The 18789-nt window shown below is 45.9% G+C and overlaps 2 gene segments (V, D, J or C); both read right to left on the bottom strand.

Annotated features, from left to right (window-relative positions):
- Nucleotides 1-522: 522 nt before the first annotated feature.
- LOC129407155 (immunoglobulin lambda variable 3-9-like) lies at nt 523-1056 on the bottom strand. The segment is given in 2 exon segments: nt 523-830; nt 1011-1056. Coding segments are annotated over 2 exon segments (354 nt in total).
- Nucleotides 1057-15762: 14706 nt separating this feature from the next.
- LOC105943367 (immunoglobulin lambda variable 3-25-like) lies at nt 15763-16293 on the bottom strand. The segment is given in 2 exon segments: nt 15763-16067; nt 16248-16293. Coding segments are annotated over 2 exon segments (351 nt in total).
- Nucleotides 16294-18789: the final 2496 nt, after the last annotated feature.

Below are 18789 nucleotides of genomic sequence, written 5' to 3'. Positions count from 1 at the left end.
AGACACAACATTGGAAGCCGCTGCATCTGCCCCACACGCAGCTGGAGGGACTCTGGACCAGCAGGTGTTGACAAAGTTGAAGAAATCAAAACATCAAACTGAAGAACTCAGGACATCGAGGGTTTAAAAGGGTTTTTTTGTTTATTTGTTTTTTTGTTTGTTTTTAGTTTTGGGCCCCACTTGACTATGCTCAGGAGTTACTCCTATTCTTACTCAGGGATCCTTACTCAGGGATCAATCATGGCAGGGGGACCATATGGGAATCAGGGGATCAAACTAGGCCCGCTGCATGCAAGGCAAGGGCCTTATAAATTGAATTATTGCTCTTGTCATCGAGGGTTTTGTGTTTTGAAGGATAAATGAAGATCCAGGGGCAGAGAGAACCAGCTCATGTTCAAGATCAGGTTCAGAGCAGGGAACTTATTTGACCTCCAGGCCTCAGCTACTGAGCGCAGTGAGGGTGAGAGCCAGGCCAGAGCAGGAGGTTCTTGCCCCACTTCCCCAGTGTCTGTGCCACTGTGCTCACTGCCAGCTGCTGTCAATGTTAGCATATACTGCACAGTAATAGTCGGCCTCATCCTCAGCCTGGACTCCCGTGATGGTCAGAGTGGCCTGGTTGCCAGACTTGGAGCCAGAGAAGCGGTCTGGGATCCCCGAAGGCCTGCTGTCATCATAGTAGATGACCATCACAGGGGCCTGGCCTGGCTTCTGCTGGTACCAGGAAACATAATTGCCTCCAACGTTGTTTCCTGCACAGGTCATCTTGGCCTCCCCTCTCAGGTTCACAGATAATGAGGGCAGCTGATTCAGCTCATAGGAAGATACAGAACCTGCAAGAGAGAAGGAGAGGACAGGTAAAAAGGAATGCCAGTTCTGCAGAGAACCCCATCTTCATGACCATCCAACAGGGTGATGGGAATCCTACCCCTGTGCCCTGCTGAGCTCAGACTCAGGTATAAGATGGTCCCAGTGCACTGGGCCTTAGGTGACTGTGAGCCCGGACACATCACCTGTGCAGTGAGCCAGGAGGCCCAGGAGGAGCGGGGTCCAGGCCATGGTGAGGGGCTGGGATCCTGGCACCTGAGGCTGAACTCCTCCTGGTCCCCTCTTATCCCCTCAGGGAGAGAGCTGCTGGCTATGCAAATCAGCCAGGCTCAGGGCAGCTGCCTGGGGTCTGTGGCTGCAGAAAAGGGCCCAGACCCAAGGGACACAGGGAGGGGGAGGGCTGGGCATCTAGTCCCTAGCAGCTGCTTAGTGGCATCTCCCTGACAGTTTTGTTTCTCTGTTATGGGAATTTTGTCTGCCTAGGAGGCAGTTTAGAGTATTGACACATTGTTTTTTTCAGAATAAATAATTTGATATATGGTATGAAATATTGGCTTAAATTACAAGGATTTCTCATGAAAATATTTTTTACGGTTGGTTTCCTTCAGTTTTGGGAAAATCATACAATGATAAATGTCACCTTTATTATTTGATTCAAGTAAAGGATAGAGGATCTTTCTTGTTACCAGATACCAAAGGACATTAAAATGTTCAACAGACTAGATAGCAAAGATTTCTGGACCAAAACTATTTTAGATCTTGTGGCTGGGGAGGTAATACATCGGGAAGGATGAACCCTGTTCGTGGCCTGCCCAGGTTTGATCCCTGTCACCACATATTGTCCAAGAGTGCAAAGTCAGAATTCCTGAGTATTGTGCACACACTCAGATACACACACAAACACACACACACACACACACACAGATTTCATATACTAGGTTCCCTGCTTGAAAACAATTCTGCTTAGATTCCCAGCACTGTGTTTTTTTTTCTTTTTTTTTTACCTTTTGTAAAAAAAAACTTTTATTTTATCACCATGTGGAAAGTTACAAAGTTCTCAGGTTTATGTCTCAGTTATACGATATTCAAACACCATCCCTTCACCAGTGCCCATATTCCACCACCCAAATCCACAGTATACCCCCCGCCCCCCGCCCCCCACCCCCAACTGTATAACTGCTGAATTTCACTTCATTTTCTCTTTACCTTGATTACGTTCCATATTTCAACACAAAACTCACTATTGTTGTGGGAGTTTTACCCCCAAACAAGACAGCCCTACTAAGGAAGCATTTGATAATTAGTTCTCCATTAAAAGATTGTATGTTTTCAGTTTTTAGAAAAGGTCGCGAGGCCGCGTTAGCAGCCGCGCAGTTTGGATGTGTCCCAGTCCCGCATCCCGGAGCCGTGTTAGTTGCTGCTCAGTGTCACCAGGGCTCCATCTGGAGAAGGTGTGGTGGCTGCATCTACTCCGTCCGGATCCCCTGTGTCCAGCACTATGTGTTTTTGGATTGAGCTTCACTGAGGACAGCTCAGGATTCCCCACAGCACCTCCTAGTGGCTGACTAGTCTCTGACAAATCATGATTTGATCAGCATCACAGTTCCTCAGGACCTCTTAAGAATGCATCACAGGGGGCTGGAGTGATAGCACAGAGGGTAGGGCGTTTTCCTTGCACGTGGCCACCTGGGTTCGATTCCCAGCATCCCATATGATCCCCTGAGCACCAACAGGGGTAATTCCTGAGTTGAGAGCCAGGAGTGGCCTCTGTGCATCATCGGGTGTGACTCAAAAAGCAAAAAAAAAAAAAAAAAAGGAATGCATTACAGTTCCACAGTTCCCCTTGCAGCCCCGCCCCCCCCCCCCCCACTCACTTACACCACAAGCCTACCACCGGCCACACAACAAAGTTCATATTCGAAAGGAGTCAGTCAAAGAGAGAAAGGAAGAAAGAAAGAAAGAAAGAAAGAAAGAAAGAAAGAAAGAAAGAAAGAAAGAAAGAAAGAAAGAAAGAAAGAAAGAAAGAAAGAAAGAAAGAAAAAGAAAAATATGCTTATCAGTGTGAGGTGATAGGAAAATAAATACCTTTTTCTTAGGTGTGAGGCTGGTTATTAAACACCAGTTCCCTGGAAGTTCCAAATGTATTGAGTTAGACCCCCTGTCGCCCTGACCCATCCTAGCTCCATTGGGCCCATGATTCTCTACTGCCTCCTGGTGGTCATTAGTGAGTGAAAGGGCTGGGAAGTCCTAGCAGGGAGTCAGGGCAGATTGAGATCACAGGGCTCAAGGTCTGAGTCACTATCTCCTGGGAGCAGGCAGGGAGGAGGAGGAGTGAGCATTTTCTCTGTGGATCCTGGGCTTTTTAGGCTCAGTTCTCAGGGAAATTGAAAATATGAATAAGGACACTTGAATTGAATGGGCAGGTTGATGAGAGGACCCACCGCGCAGGCCCCAGAATTAGGATTATTTCTACCACGGACAGGCCATTGAATTTGCACAGTTTTCACATTTGGAGCTGAACCGTTCTAATTTTCATAAACATGATAGGCATGAAGGTATTCTCACACAATAGATGAACAAGTGTCAAATGCAGCTTTGGCACTGCCTAGGATGAAAAATTCCTTTATAAAATGCAATGAGATACATAGTTACAAAATCATTCATGATTGAGTTTTAGTCATACAATATTCAAACACCCAATCTTTCTTTAATGCACATTTCTACCACCAATATCCCCAGTTTTCCTCCTTCATGCCTTCTCTACACACATTTTCTCTGTTTGTCTTTCTGTCTTCTGTCTGTCTGTCTGTCTCATTTTATTTTGGCACTGTGGTTTATAGTATTCTTACTGAAAAGGTATTGTGCATTTCTCTTTCTCTCCTTTCAGCACTTAATTTTTGTTCAGAGTGATCATTTCCAAGTCTCATGTCAAAGTGATTCCTTTTCTGTCCTAACTTTATTCCCTCCCTTTTTGTGGCATACTTGTTTCAGCCATTTCTCCTCGCTTCTGTTACAATGTCTTTGGGTATTATTCACATACTGTGTTGTTGTTTTAGGCTTTTTATATCCACAAACAAGTGTCATCATTGTATGTTTGTCTGTGTCCCACTTACTCATTGACTCAGCATGATACTCTCCATGTCTATCCATGTCTCAGTGAGTTTTATGATTTTGTTTTTTCTAACAGCCATGGTGTGTTCCATTATATAGATGCACCATTGTTTCTTTTGAATTTATTTTACTTTAAAATTTTTATTTTATTTTTATAAAGTTATTCACAATAATTGATTACGTTCCATATTCCAACACCAATCCAGCACCATAACATTTTCCAACCACTGTATTTCTAATTATACCACCCCAATTCTCAAAGCAGAACATAAAAATTTCCTTTGTATTGCCTATTATGAATAATCCTCTATAGATGATCCAAAAAAGATTTTCTAGAGGAAAGTGTGTGAAGATTGTTTTATCACCCTGGAGCCAGTAAGCCCTTGTATGGAGTATAAAATGTTCAGGACTTCTAAGATTTTCAATAGTGTGATACAGCAAGGATTCAATTTTTAAGTGGGTTCAGAAGCATCTCCGCGGCATGTTGTTCTCTTCTCTTCGGTTTTTTTGTCTCTGGATCATGGCCATTAATGAGATTAAATGGAACGAGAAGTAGTTTGTGGGCATGACTGCTAGCTATCGGAACTCAGGGAGGACGGGAGAGGTAACCAGACTACAGGCGGGCCTGGAGATTTCAGTCACAAGTCCCACATACCTGGGTTTTTCAGCAGATTCTCTCATGGACGAGATTCATGCAGCATGTAGAGATGGTCCTTCAGCGTAGCGGTGATTGATTTCTGGAGGTTTTGGCTGCTGGGGCTTTTTTCGGGGTGGGTGGTGGGACTCACCAGCTCTGCTTGATTCCCCCAATGAGTCAGCCTGGCGCGGGGGCCAATGGCGTCTCTGCTGTGCAATAGTTTCTTTATCCATTCATCTGATCTTGGGAACAGGGTTGTTGCCAGATTCGGGCTATTCTGGATAGTGCTGGAGTGCAGATCGTTTTTTGCACCCACCCTTCATGCCTCAGTTTCCCCTTCTTTAAAGTGTAAAAATGAGAAAGCTTGTGAGTTTTTGTGAAGTGATTAAAGCATTTACTGAATATTATTTCTGGTGCCTTAGGTGAAGTGGAGAGCAAGGTAGGTAGGCTGGAGAAAACAGTGTTTCTGCCCCTCTGCTTCCCCCTCCTCGGTCACCACAGGAAATACCTACATGGATCAGGACAGGTAAAGGCTACTCCTAGCATCTATGTGGCATGGACGCACATATCCAATCGGCTCTACTATGGGACCATCAGGATATGCCTGAAGCCCACTTATTCGCACAGTGTGGGAATTGGTCCCCAACACCAGAATGCTCCGGGAGCATTAGCCTCAGCCTGGAGTGAGGAACTGATCTTCGCAGGAAAAGTAAAGTCTGGGTCTCAGCACAGTGCTCCAAGAGTTTCATCTTTTCTCAAAGGAAAAAATTTCAGGATCAAGTGAAAGAGAGAAGCAAAATAGTTTTATTTAAAGATATTTGCTTAGAGTGGCCTAATAGGTAGTACCGAGACTAAGGAGTTTGCCTTGCCTGTTACTGACTTGAATTCAATTCCTGACACTGGACAGGGTCCCCTGGGAGATGCCAGGAGTACATAGCCATGAGCAAGTCCTGAACCCACTGAGTGTGGCTCCCAAACAACACACACAGACACACAGAGAGAGACAGACATACACAGACAGACACATACACACAGGCGCTACACACACATACACACACACACACACACAGACACAAATGAGGAGGAGGTATAGAAGATTGGATAGATGAAAGAATATGGGCTTCTCCAGAGAAAGGCCAGACTCTGAAGGAAGAGTGTAGGATAACATAGCCTCAGGTAGTTTAGTTTTATTGGATGGTTCCCATCACAGTGCTCCCTTTACTCTGTGTTTATTTGTAACTTCTTTCTTTGTGCTCTGTTGACTTGTAAACATTGTGTTTCTCTTCTCCTTGAGTCCTTTACATAGTTTATTCAAAATCATGGGGCTGGAGAGATAGCAGAGCAGGTAGGGCATTTGCCTTGCACATGGCTGTCCTGGGTTTTGTTGTTGTTGTTTTGGTTTTTTTTTTTTTTTTTGCTTTTTGGGTCACACCTGGCGATGCACAGGGGTTACTCCTGGCTCTGCACTCAGGAATTACCCCTGGCCATGATCAGGGGACCATATGGGATGCTGGGATTTGAACCTGGGTCGGCCTCGTGCAAGGCAAATGCCCTACCCGCTGTGCTATCTCTCCAGCCCTGGCTGTCCCGGGTTTGATTCTGATTTCTCTGTTCCTCTCAGAGAACCCATCAAGCTATGAGAGTATTTTGCCTGCATGGCAGAGCATGGCAAGCTACCCGAGACATATGCAATATGCCAAAACCAGTAACAAGTCTCACAATGGAGACCTTACAGGTGCCCACTCAAGCATATCCATGAGCAATGGGATGACAGTCCTTTTGTATGGTCACAGGAAGACAGTAGTAAATGCTATGCTTTTGTAACCTGGGAGTCATTTGACTCTACATATTTTCTTCCTGGGTATCTGTTTTCTAGACCTAAGCCTTAGCTGCCCTTAATTCACAGCACCCCCAAAGTTTGGGTCCCATGAAGGGATGGGATGGACCGAGGGCAAGGGGTGAGTTTTGTGCTACCCTGGCATCAAGATGGGTCTGGCCAAAGTGCTTAATGCTTAACTATAAGTTAAGAGCTTGGTCATAGACAATTACTGTCATGATCCAAAAAGTAATAACTAGATTCGGACCCTGCTAGGATTCGGAATGATTATTCTGGCCTGAGCACTTTAGTTTGAATCTGTGGCAAGATGTTCCCAGGCGAGCTGCCCTATAAGCTCAATGTATCTCTTACTGTGTCCATACAAAAATTACTAGTATTAAGATGTTGATGGAGTTTTTGGACTGAGGAAAGGAGAAAAACTCCTTAAGAGGTATTTTGCCTGCTGGCAGTCAGGAAGTGCTTTGGAACACCTCTAGGTGGTGTTTCCTTTGAACCTGGTAGCTCTCAGGAAGGGGGACTTTCTTATGTTGATTTTGTTGGGTATGGCTGGGCCTGGCAGAGAGTCTCTTGCCCCCCTGCCTGGCTGTCTTCACCAGGCCCCTCAGAGGGGGTGGGTTTTAGTTTCCCTCCCCACCCGGAGCAGAGACTCTGCAGCCGAAGACCTCCGAAACCCAGCCACAGCTATGCTCAAGGCCCCTCTCCACATGTTTGGATGAGCCTCACGCATGAAGGAACTGGCAGAGCAACCCAGGTGTGTGGGACCCGGGGCTGAGATATCCAAGCCTGCTTGGATCAGGACTGGGCCTCTTCTGCACAGATTTCCCATTTCCAGTAGCTAGGCAGTCACACCTAGGGACTACCCCCAGCGTTGTGTAATCCCACCAGCGGCCAACATCCAGAGACTATCAAACCAAGCTCCCAGAAGCACCCAGCTGCAAAGCAGCCACACAACATCTTATAGCCTAGCTCTCCCTCTGGGAGAACTTGGCAAGCTACTGAGAGTTTCCTGTTGGCATGGGAGAGCCTCGCAAACTCCCCATGGCGTATTCATATGCCAAAACCAGTAAGAATGATGGGTCTCATTCCCTGACCCTGAAAGAGCCTCCAATGCGGCAACACTGGAAAGAATGTGTAAAGAGATGCTTCTAAAATCTCAGAGTTAGGATGGAGACGTTACTGAGACCGCTGGAGAAATTCGACAATCAACGGGATGATGATGATGAAGATGATGGCTTGGGCCGAGAGAGAGAAGTAGGGGTGGAGATTCTAGTGGAAGGAAGAAAGAGGATTCAGAGAGCAGGGATCAAGGAATGAGGAGCTAGGAAGAAAGAGGGCTGGAGGAGAAAGATGAGAGTTGGAAATGGGGAGCTCAGAGAAATTGGAACAGGCGCATGGAGAAAATGAAATAAACTGCAACTGATCAATCAACCGGCTCTGCTCTTCCATCTGTCCCATGGCCTGGGCTGCCCCAGCTGGATGAGGGGCCCAACACAACCACCCAAACCTGGGTGCAGCCAATGGGGAGAGCTGCCAGGGCTCCCCCGCCCAGCCACCCACCCGCCGGCCGCCCAGGGAGATATTTTACAGAAAAGGACACACTTTAAGTTGGTGCAGTGACTCTAGAATGGCAAGTCTTGTGTTCTGTCTGAATCCTCAGTGAAGCATAGGTTGGTGCCTCTCCAGGCTGCCCAGCTTGGAGCTCTCTCAGGAGGAGGGAGCTTTTGGCAAGGTTTATCAAGGTAAAGGACTTCAAGCTCTGATGGCTTTTATGTTTGAGCATCAATCTGGTTCTTTTGTCTTGTTAAATAATCTGAGATTTGGGCTGACTTTGAGCACTTGTCATTTAACCCATTCCTTGCCTTGCATTTCCTTCTTCTCTATAGCATTTTCCTTGTCCTGGGTCCCTGGGAAGGCTCCTAACTTCAACCAGTATAGCAAATAGGAATCTGCTGAAAACAACTTGAAATGTTAATATGCCTGAGTTTATCTTTTAGTACACTAGATATGCATCTCATTCTAGTAATCCTGAAGTCTGTTCCTCTTTGCCCAGCCCCCTCCTCCAAGTGAACACTATGACAGCTTCATCCTACAATCCCAAATTCACCCTTCATGAAACCTGCATAAAGCCTGTTCCAGGACTTGGATGGAGTGTCAGGGGACCTCAGATCTCTCTGTTTGCTTTTGTTTGCTTCTCTGACTACAAACTTGTGGAGCTGGAGAACAGTACGATTCACATGGGGCAGGGATTTGTGTGTCAATTCCCTTCTGCCCTTTTCAATGTGTGCCTTGCCACTCAAGTATTCCACCCATTACAGTGATAGTCAGCCTTGTGCTCAGCCGGGGCGCATCTGATGGTCAGGGTGGCCAGTTGTAGCCAGAGAAGCAGTCAGGGATCCTGGAGGTTTGGTTGTTATCACCAGGGATGACCCGCACAGGGACCTGGCCAAACTTCTGCTGGTACCAGGGAATACCATATCTTATCTCTGGGTTGTTTCCATAGCAGTTGATCTTAACTGTCCACTGATGTGGAAGATGACGGGGTCAGTTTAAAGGAGACCACAGCACCTTGAGAGAAAGGAGAGGAGATAGGATTGATCAGAAAGGCCCTGGGCCCAAGAGGTCTGTGTCAGTGTGGAACTCAAGGTTTGGGGCAGGCCAGTGGGGCTGAGGTGGCCCCTATGCAGACAGCAAGGAGAGGGAGCAGGGGAAAAGGCCGGGCCATGATGAATCCTTATGTTTGCGCTGCTTGAGTCCACTGCAATGTTAGGATCGACAGCGTCTTCTTATATCCTTTCTGGCTCTGTGGGATAAAGATGCTTTGCTCTCATGCAAATTTAATGCTCCTCTGGGTAGAGAAGAGTCTTAGCGCACACGGGAGGCAGAGCAGGTGCCTTAAGGGAGAATGGATTGCCAATCACATTAACTGCTTCTTCTAAGCTGCTTCTCACTCAGAATATCAACCTTGTCTTGGAGGTCTGTGATCATAATCAGCTTCCAGGGCTTTCTCCCTTCATGCTGGCCTGTGTTCTGTCCAGGGAGTCCTCACCTCTGCAGTGTACCAGGTGTTTGGTGAGACTGCGGTCTGTGAAATACGGACACAAGAGGTACAAAAATGCGGCCATGAAACCAGTCACCCTCCTCCTCTATCACTTCCTTTCTGCTATTCAGAGACTTTTTGAATCAGATCAGAGTTGGCCTGAAAGAGGGAAGGAGAGGTTAAAGAGCAGTGATTAAAGCATCCCTAAACATGCCCAAGATGCAGAAATCAGGGTTTCTGATCTCACACTGTGAGGCCCTTGTCTTTCACAGATAAGTCACACACTGTGCCCGACCTCTCAGTCTCCCAGGTGAGCCTGATCTCAGAGTGAGTCCTCTGAAACCTCAGGAAGTATGATAGATGAAACCCGGGATATCTGTTGCCCCCAGAGTCTGTCCCTCTGATTCCCCTCTGGGAAACACCAGCTTCTGTCCTCTAAACTCAGGATGCAGGTCAGCTGCCCACTTTGGAAGAGTTCAGATGGGAATTTCTCACCTCCAGGTATTGCAAATCTCAAGAGGGTTCCCACTCAGGGCCTCACTCTTTGAAGCAGTGCCAGCTCTTTCCCCCTGACCTACCCAGATCTATTTAGATTAGTCTCATATGGCATGTAGAGTGGAAGGCACAGGTGTATTTCTGAGAACTGTGTTCAAGCACTAACATGCCTTTTGGGTCTGAGATTTGTGAGGAGAGTGAAAAATGCCATGTTCTTTTCAGTGTTGAGATTCATAGAAGCCCGTGATGACTTAGAAGAAGTTAGACTTTCTTTGTATCTGGAAACCAAGTCTAAAGCTCCCTTGACCCCAGTAAGGGCAGCGGGGACCCACGGTGCTTGCCACTGAAGCTCAGTGTGCACTTGGACCGTTGTCAGTATCTCTGCTCTTTTGATGAACTCATGCAGACATTCAGAGTGTGGGGTAGATTTATTCACAGCTTAATTGTGTTTGATTATAGTTTGTTTTCTTTTCTTTTTGTTTGTTTTGAGGCCACATCTTGCAATTACTAGCTCTGTAGTCAGGAATTACTCCTGGTGGACTAGGGGGACCATCTGGGATGCCCAATTTATAAACAGGTTGTTGCTGCAAGGCAAAAAGCCCTACGCACTGTACTAATCTCCAGTCCGTAGCTCATTGTTTGTGGTTGAGATTGGCTATCTTGGTGAACTCTGATCTTGAAAAACCCTTTCCCATCAAATGCAAATAAGGCCTTTGTGGTACCCTTTTCCATGGGATACCTAAGGAGAGATGGATGAATCAAGCACTGTGAGGTAATCAGAGAAATTGTAGATTCTCCTCTGAATCACCGGATCCTTCCTCTGACTTTTGTGTCATTTGTTTGTAAACGAATCACATAAGATCCAAAACCACCCACAGTCCTTTCTCCCCTTTTCTCTGTCTCACAGGCTCTTTGACCAGGAGCACCAGCAATTGAATAAGATGTGCGTGAAACACACTGTGTCCTGATGCACAGCTGGCAGCTGCATGTGTGAGGCGGGAAGGCTGGTGCTTCATCTCATCCTCAGCCGTGTGGGGCTCTGTCGGAACATGGTGTGGTCAAAGCAGCCACAGGCTACTTGGAAGAACACAGCAGTGTCCCAGGGCACTGAGACTTCGTGCAATCACAGGTCTCGTTGTCTGTTGTCTGGCAATGTCACCAGCAACCCACAAATTCCATGAGTCTGAAATTCCTTTGAAAATTGTTAATATTGGTTAACAGTTTAATCTTAGGAATTGTTCATTGTTTTGTTGTTTTTCTCTTCCAGCACAGAAAAATAGCCAAACTCCACTTGCCCTTGGCAAGAAATCACCTTGCTCCTTGCCCAGTGAGTGTTTTTCCAGTCAAGGAGCAGTGTCCCACTCCCACTAGCATCCCGCAGCCCAGGCACTTGGTTGGCTGAAATTAACAAGTGCTGTGTCTGATACACATCTGCAAGGCTGTGCCTGCCTGATGTTGGCCTCAGGAGACTCCACTGTCATCCTCAGCGTCTCTGTTGCTTCATCACAGAAGAGGGCGACCATCTCCAAGGGTGCAATGTCTTGGGACCTGAGTCAGGACAGACTGACTCCTGATCCTGTTCTGAGGACAAATATGGCTGGGTGGCTACAGGGCCTTAAAGGCACCTCGTGCTGGAGGGAAGGGAGCCTGTTCCCTGGGTTTCCTTCTCCCTGACACTTGCGCTGAGCGGCATGGACCGCTGAGAGAGTGTTCTCAGAGGCGCAGCAGTGCGGGTGACCTAAGATCTGACAGACTTGACGATCCCGGTTACGTCCAGTAGAGTTCTTGCTGAATGCACCACTACACCATCTGGACCGGATGACCCCTGAGGAGGAATAAGCCGTGTGGGCTAAGAGCACCTTAGGTGGCCTGTCCTGATGCTGGGCCAGTCTGTCAGCATAGGACCAGACACTCCTAGAGTCAGATAGTGACAATGATCTCTTGGTGACTAGTAATCATAAGGGAATATCTCACCATAGGAGACACTGACCAAGATGAATTAACCTATTTTCTCAATTATTTTGTTCATAACATAGATTGATAGCCTTTGTTCTTAGAGAATCCCCAGCTTTCTCACCTCCTGTATCTGCTATATTGAAATGTAACACATGTAAACTTTGATTCCCTTCTCCTCCTTTCCCCCTCACTGCTTTACAATGTACCAGATATATTGCATTCCTTATAAAATGCATTGTTGAATCTGAATGCAGTCTCTGATTGACCATCAGTCATTGGTCCATGTTATTTCCCGGTAACAATTCAAGTGTAATTTCATGAGCCATCAGCTTGGAACAGGAATAGGAAGAGTTATCTTCATGCCCTGGTTCAGTCAGGCTGTGAATATTGCAAGGTTCTGCTGAAGCTGAAATTGTATCAGTGTTCACTTGCGGACCCGTGTGCTTGCTGACTGCAGAGCTCTCTTTTGGGGTCATGGGGAACCCTCACTTGCACTGGCTTATCCCCCAAGTTCTTCTGAGTCCACCTGGTTCTAGGTGCTCCACATCCTGCTCTCATCAACAGAGGTTTACAGTGTTGTAGACACACGTAGAAAATGATAGAGTGAGTTGTCCCCACAAACCACAGGCCTGGTGTGTGGAGGACAGGGAAGTGTCCCAGAGGATGTCCAGGCAGAAACAGATGGTTCTGGCCTGTTCTGGTTCTCAGTCAACTTTAGTTAGTCTGGACCTGCTGCTTTATCACATGTCATGCCCCTCACCTTTTCTTTCATCACCCCTTCTCTATCGTTCCCCCTTTTCCCTCCCTCTCATCCATATTCCCTGACCTCCTCTTCCCCTCTCTCCCTATTATTCTCCACATCTTCTAATATCTCCATTCTGCCCTTCCCTTCTCTTCCCTATACTCAAGGGACTGACAAAATCACAGACAATTCAGCCTCTTCCCCAACTATTAACATGTATCAACTTAGACAAGAAAACTTTTGATAAAGTAGTAACTGATTCAACTAGTCCATTCTTGTCTGTCTTCTTAGTACATATCCCAGGAACCAAGAAAGCAGATGACAAATGGTTGGATGACTTGGAATGAAGTTATCTTGCAGGAGATTAGTAGTGATAGTGGCTGGGGCCCACCTTTTTGAAAGGGTGGGAAAAAGCTGGATGGAGTGAGAGGAATCAGAAACACTAAGGTTCATACTCATTGATCTATTGGGCCTTTCCAATCCTTCGCTCAGATTGTTCTTTTGAAATTTTCCACATAGGACAATAGAGCAAGCCTTCAAAGTGTTGTAGGGGGGAACAAATGGGGCCCTGGTAGTGTGTGATGGGGGAAAATGTCTGAAATCTAAACTAGCCTCAAAGCATTGAAGACCTTTAAGACAAAGGACCCATCTCAGAACCTAGAAAGCCATTAGGATGCAGAATTCCCAACTTCTGAAAATAATGCAAAGGATCCCAGAGAAGTGAGATAGCTGGAACCCAGAGAGAGAAGAGACTTGAACTCTGGTACAAAAATCAGGAGAAGAGTCACTAACACTGTCACTGTCATCCCATTGTTCATCGATTTGCTCAAGCGGGCACCAGTAATGTCTGCATTGTGAGACTTGTTACTGTTTTTGACATATTGAATACACCACACCACGGGTAGCTTGCCAGGCTCTGCCATGGAGGTGAGGTATCCTCTCGGTAGCTTGGCAGGCTCTCTGAGAGGGACAAAGGAACCGAACCTGGGTCAACAGCATGCAAGTCAAACGCCTTACTTGCTGGGGAAATAGTTCTTGGCCACAGAACGCTCTGTTCCCTGTTCAGACGCAGCGCTTTTTTTCACCTGAAATTCACAGGGTAGGGCACTTTGGCAGCTCTCTCTAGCAGATAGGGCAGTTGGCCATTCTTCCCAGTAGGGTCTGGCAGGATGTCAGATGGCTGCTTACACAAATTCTCTCCAAGTCAGACGATTTCCAATTATTTTTGCAACTATCAAAATTAAATAGATATGAATTAGAACTATTATGAGTCCATTTAAATTCACTTTGATCATTGACAGGGAATAGATTTTGCATAATTATCAGGAAGGAGATGAGATTGATGTGTGACATTGTATTACAGGATTCACATTTGTGAGACCAAAGAATGTTTCCCTGAGAGTCAAATGAGTGAAAATCAGAAGTTAACTGAAGAGGAATTCTGTTGCATTCCAGAAGAAAATAACATTGATAATGGATTTATGAACGAATACTCATGATTACTCATAAAATTGTTAGTACATTTATGTTGTTTTGATGCAGTTTTGCCTCTACTATTAATAATGAGAGTCAATACTGAAGAGAAAAACTTAACACTTAAGTTATTAAATTTTACTAACAGAAAATCACTGTATCACTGTCATCCCGTTGCTCATCGATTTGCTCGAGTGGGCACCCGTAACATCTAATAGAAAATAAAACATTTAAATTTTCTATTTTGTTTTGGGACCGTATCCCTTGGTTCTCAGGAATTATTTCTGGCTCTGAGTCAGGAGTCATACTTTGTGAAGTTCAGGGGGCCCGATGTGGTGCTGGTCATCTGAACCTGAATTAGCTGGTGCAAGTCAACAACCTTAACCCCTGTACTACCTCTTCGCCCCCTAAGGATATTTTTACCTTTTATTCATATTTTTGAATGGATGTAAAGCAGAAAACTTAATGGGAGACAAAGAATGAGAGAGCTTCATTATAAAAATGTATGAGTAGCGGTTGGATAGAGTAGTGGGTAGCATGCTTGCCTTGCATATGGCCAACATAGGTTTTATCCCTGTCATCCCATAAGGTCCCCTGAGCATTACCTGGAGTAATTTCTGAGCACAGAACGAGGATTAACCCCTGAATATTGCTGCGTGTTGTCCCCAAAACAAAAAACTAAAGAAAAATGTATGAGAAGATCAAATGCAGGAAATTGGTCTGATATGGGGAAAAAATTTTTGCCCTTCAGTCCTTCAAAAAGAAGAGTGAAAAAAAACAGGGGAGGTGTGGTAAATGATGAAGAAGAATCATTCAAGAGTGGATTTAAGTCATGATGACATTTATTTACAGTCAATATACATAAGAGAGTGACATGGAAGTTTTACAAACTCTGATAAAAAATTCTCAGCAACATACAAAAATCCAGGTGTCATACATCTCAGTTTGAACTAGTGAGCAGGTGATGGTATCCCATTTTTCTCCTGCCAAGGAGCCCTCCTCAAACTCTGGAAGAACTGCAGTCTCATCAAAGGACAGAAGTAAAGGGATAACAAACGCCAGTATGAGCCAGGGCCACTCAGAGTCAGAGACTGTCCTGCTGGTGTCTGGATTCCCCCCACAGCCCTGAGATGAGGAAGTGAAGACACTACATCAGAAGGGGCTGCAGCTGCCCCACATGCAACTGGGGGACTCTGGACCAGCAGGTGTTGACAGAAGTTGAAAAACTCAAAACATCGAATTGAAGAACTCAGGACATCGAGGGTTTAAATACTGTTTTGTTTGTTTTTTTAGCTTTGGGCCCCACTTGACTATGCTCAGGACTTACTCCTCCTATTCTACACTCAGGGATCCCTCATGGCAGGGTTCAGGTGACCATATGGGAAACTGGGGATCAAACTAGGCCTGCTGCATAAAAAGCAAGGGCCTTACCCACTGAATTATTGCTCTAGACCTTGAGGGTTTTGTATTTTTGAAGGATAAAAGAAGAATCAGGAGCATAGAGAACCAGGTCTTGTTCGACTTCAGTATCAGAGCAGGGCAGCGGGATTGCCTGAGACTCAGGCCTCAGCTACTGAGCACAGTGAGGGTGAGCACCAGACCAGAGCAGGAGGTTCTTGCCCCACTTCCCAGTGTCTGTGCCACTGTGCTCACTGCCAGCTGCTCCCACTGCCATCAGCTACTGCACAGTGATAGTCGGCCTCGTCCTCAGCCTGGACTCCCGTGATGGTCAGGGTGGCCAGGTTGCCAGAGTTGGAGCCAGAGAAGCGGTCAGGGATCCCTGAGGGCCGGCTGCTGTCATACATGACGAACACAGGGGCTTGGCCTGGCTTCTGCTGGTACCAGTAAGCAGTTTTTCTTCCAATGTTGTTTCCCGAACAGGTCATCTTGGCCTCCCCTCCTGGTCTCACAGATAATGAGGGCGGCTGATTCAGCTCATAGGAAGATACAGAACCTGCAAGAGAGAAGGAGAGGTCAGGTAGAAAATAAAGTCAGTTCTGCCGAGACCCCCATCTTCATGACCATTCATCAGGGTAACAGGCATTCTACACAAGTTCCATGCTGTGCTCAGACTCAGGGCCAAGATGGAGCTAGAGCACTGGGCCTCTGACTGTTGTGAGCCTGGTCACATCACCTGTGCAGTAAGCCAGGAGGCCCAGGAGGAGCGGGGTCCAGGCCATGGTGAGGGGCTGGGATCCTGGCACCTGAGGCTGAACTCCTCCTGGTCCCCTCTTATGCCCTCAGGGAGAGAGCTGCTGGCTATGCAAATCAGCCAGGCTCAGGGCTGCTGCCTGGGGTCTGTGGCTGCAGAAAAGGACCCAGACCCAAGGGACACAGGAAGGGGGAGGGTGGGCCATGCTGTCCCTACCTACAGCTTAGTGGCATCTCCCTGACTTTTTTGTTTCTCCATTGGTTATGGGAATTTTGTATACTTACGTGGTGGTTAACCCCTTTAACACAGTGTATTTTCAGAATAAATAATTTGATATACTGTTTGAAATTCCCAGACAGTCTCCCATCCAAGTACTAACCAGGCCCGACCCTGCTTAACTTCTGAGATCAGATGAAATTGGGCGCGTTCAGGGTGGAATGATATGGGCTGGAGCGATAGCACAGCGAGTAGGGCATTTGCCTTGCATGCGGCGGACCCGGTTCGTTTTTTCCACTACTCTTGGAGAGCCTGGCAAACTACCGAGAGCAACTCATCCTAAGAGCAGAGCCTGGCTAGCTACCTGGCGTATTTGATATGCTAAAAACAGTAACAAGTCTCACAATGGAGATATTACTGATGCCCGCTCGAGCAAATCAATGAGCAACGGGATGACTGTGATATGGTATGAAATATTGACTTAAATTACAAGAGTTTTTTCAAAATGTTTTGTATAGTTGGTTTCCTTCTGTTTTGGGGACATTCATAAAATCAAAAAAATCACCTTTATTACTCGACTTTTGTAAATGATAGAGAATCCTTCTCGTTACCAGATACCAAAGGAGATGAAAATGTTAAACAGACTAGATAGTAGATATTTTCGGGACCAAAAATACTTCAGGTTGTGTGGCTGGAAAGATAATAGAGCAGAGGGTGCTTCCCTGTGCATGGTCTGCCCAGGTTTGATCCCTGTCCCAACATCAGAAACAAACCAAGAGTGCAGTCAGAAGTCCTGATTATAGGTACCTGTGGCATGCACACACACACTCACATACACACAAACACACAGACACACACAGATTTTATATCCTAGGTACCCTGCTTGAAAAGAAATCTGCTTAGATGCCCAGCACTATGTGTTCCTGGACCAAGTATCACTGAGGACAGCTCTGGATTCCCCGAAGCACCTCTAGTGGCTGACTAATCTCTGACACCACATGGTTTCATCAGCATCACAGTTCCTCAGGACTCCTTAGACTGCATCATAGTTTCTCCAGCTCCCCAGATCCCCACCCCACCCTTACCCTGCAGGCCACTTGCCTCACAACAAAGTTCAGGTTCTATAGGAGTCAGTCAAAACTTTCTGGACTGTAACCCAATGGTCAGAATTGAGTTGTGTTGGGGGAGCTAAAGTGTCTATATCTTTTTTCAAAGAAAATGGCAATTTCTGTAAGAGATAGAAAGAAAGAGAGAAAGAAAGAAAGAGAGAAAGAAAGAAAGAAAGAAAGAAAGAAAGAAAGAAAGAAAGAAAGAAAGAAAGAAAGAAAGGAAGGAAGGAAGGAAGGAAAGAAAGGAAGAAAGAAAGGAGGAAAGAAAGAAGGGGAAAAGAAAGAAAGGAGGAAAGAGAGAGAGAGGAAGGAAGGAAGGAAGGAAGGAAGGACGGAAGGAAGGAAGGAAGAAAGGAAGGAAGGAAGGAAGGAAGGAAGGAAGGAAGGAAGGAAGGAAGGAAGGAAGGAAGGAAGGAAGGAAAGAAGAAAGACAAGTAAGAAAAAGAAAGGAAGAAAAAAGAAGCAAAGAAAAAGCAGAGAAAGAAAGTGAAAATATATGCTCATAAGTGTCAGGTGATATGAAAATAAATACCTTTTCCTTAATCTGAGGTTGGTTACTAAATACCAACTCCCTGGATATTCCCAATCTACTGGAGTTAGACCCCCTGTCGCCCTGACCCTTCCCAGCTCCATTGGACTCCATGATTCTCTGCTTCCCCCTGGTGGTCATTAGTGTAGTAAAAGGGTTTTAGAAGTCCTTGCAGGAAGTCAGGGCAGATAGAGATCACAAGGCTCAGGGCTGAGTCACTATCTACTGGGTCATTCAGGGAGGAGGAGGCATACAAATAAGTACACTTGAATTGAATTGACAGATTGAAGAGATGACCCACTGCTCAGCCCCCAGAATTAGGATTGTTTCAATCATGGTCAGGTCATTGAATTTGGGCAATTATCACATTTTTAACTAGAACTCATTTTCATAAAAAGGATAGGCATGAAGAACTTCTCACATAACAGATGAACAATCCTGTAAATGCAACTGCAGCACTGCTGAGGATGAAACAAATTCCTTTATAAAATGCAGTTAGATATATAGTTACAAAGCCATTCATGTTTGAGTTTCAGTCGTATAATGTTCCAACACCCATGTTTTCCCCAGAGCACATTTCCCACCACCAATGTCCCCAGTTTCCTCCTGCATGCCTCCTCCACCTTAAGTCCAAATCCAGCTCTATGATAGACACATTTCCTCTCTCTCT

Source organism: Sorex araneus, chromosome 9, assembly GCF_027595985.1.
Source record: "Sorex araneus isolate mSorAra2 chromosome 9, mSorAra2.pri, whole genome shotgun sequence".
Taxonomy (NCBI): Eukaryota; Metazoa; Chordata; class Mammalia; order Eulipotyphla; family Soricidae; genus Sorex; species Sorex araneus.
The sequence above is the reverse complement of the archived record's forward strand: the minus strand, read 5'-3'. Positions and strand labels throughout refer to the sequence as shown.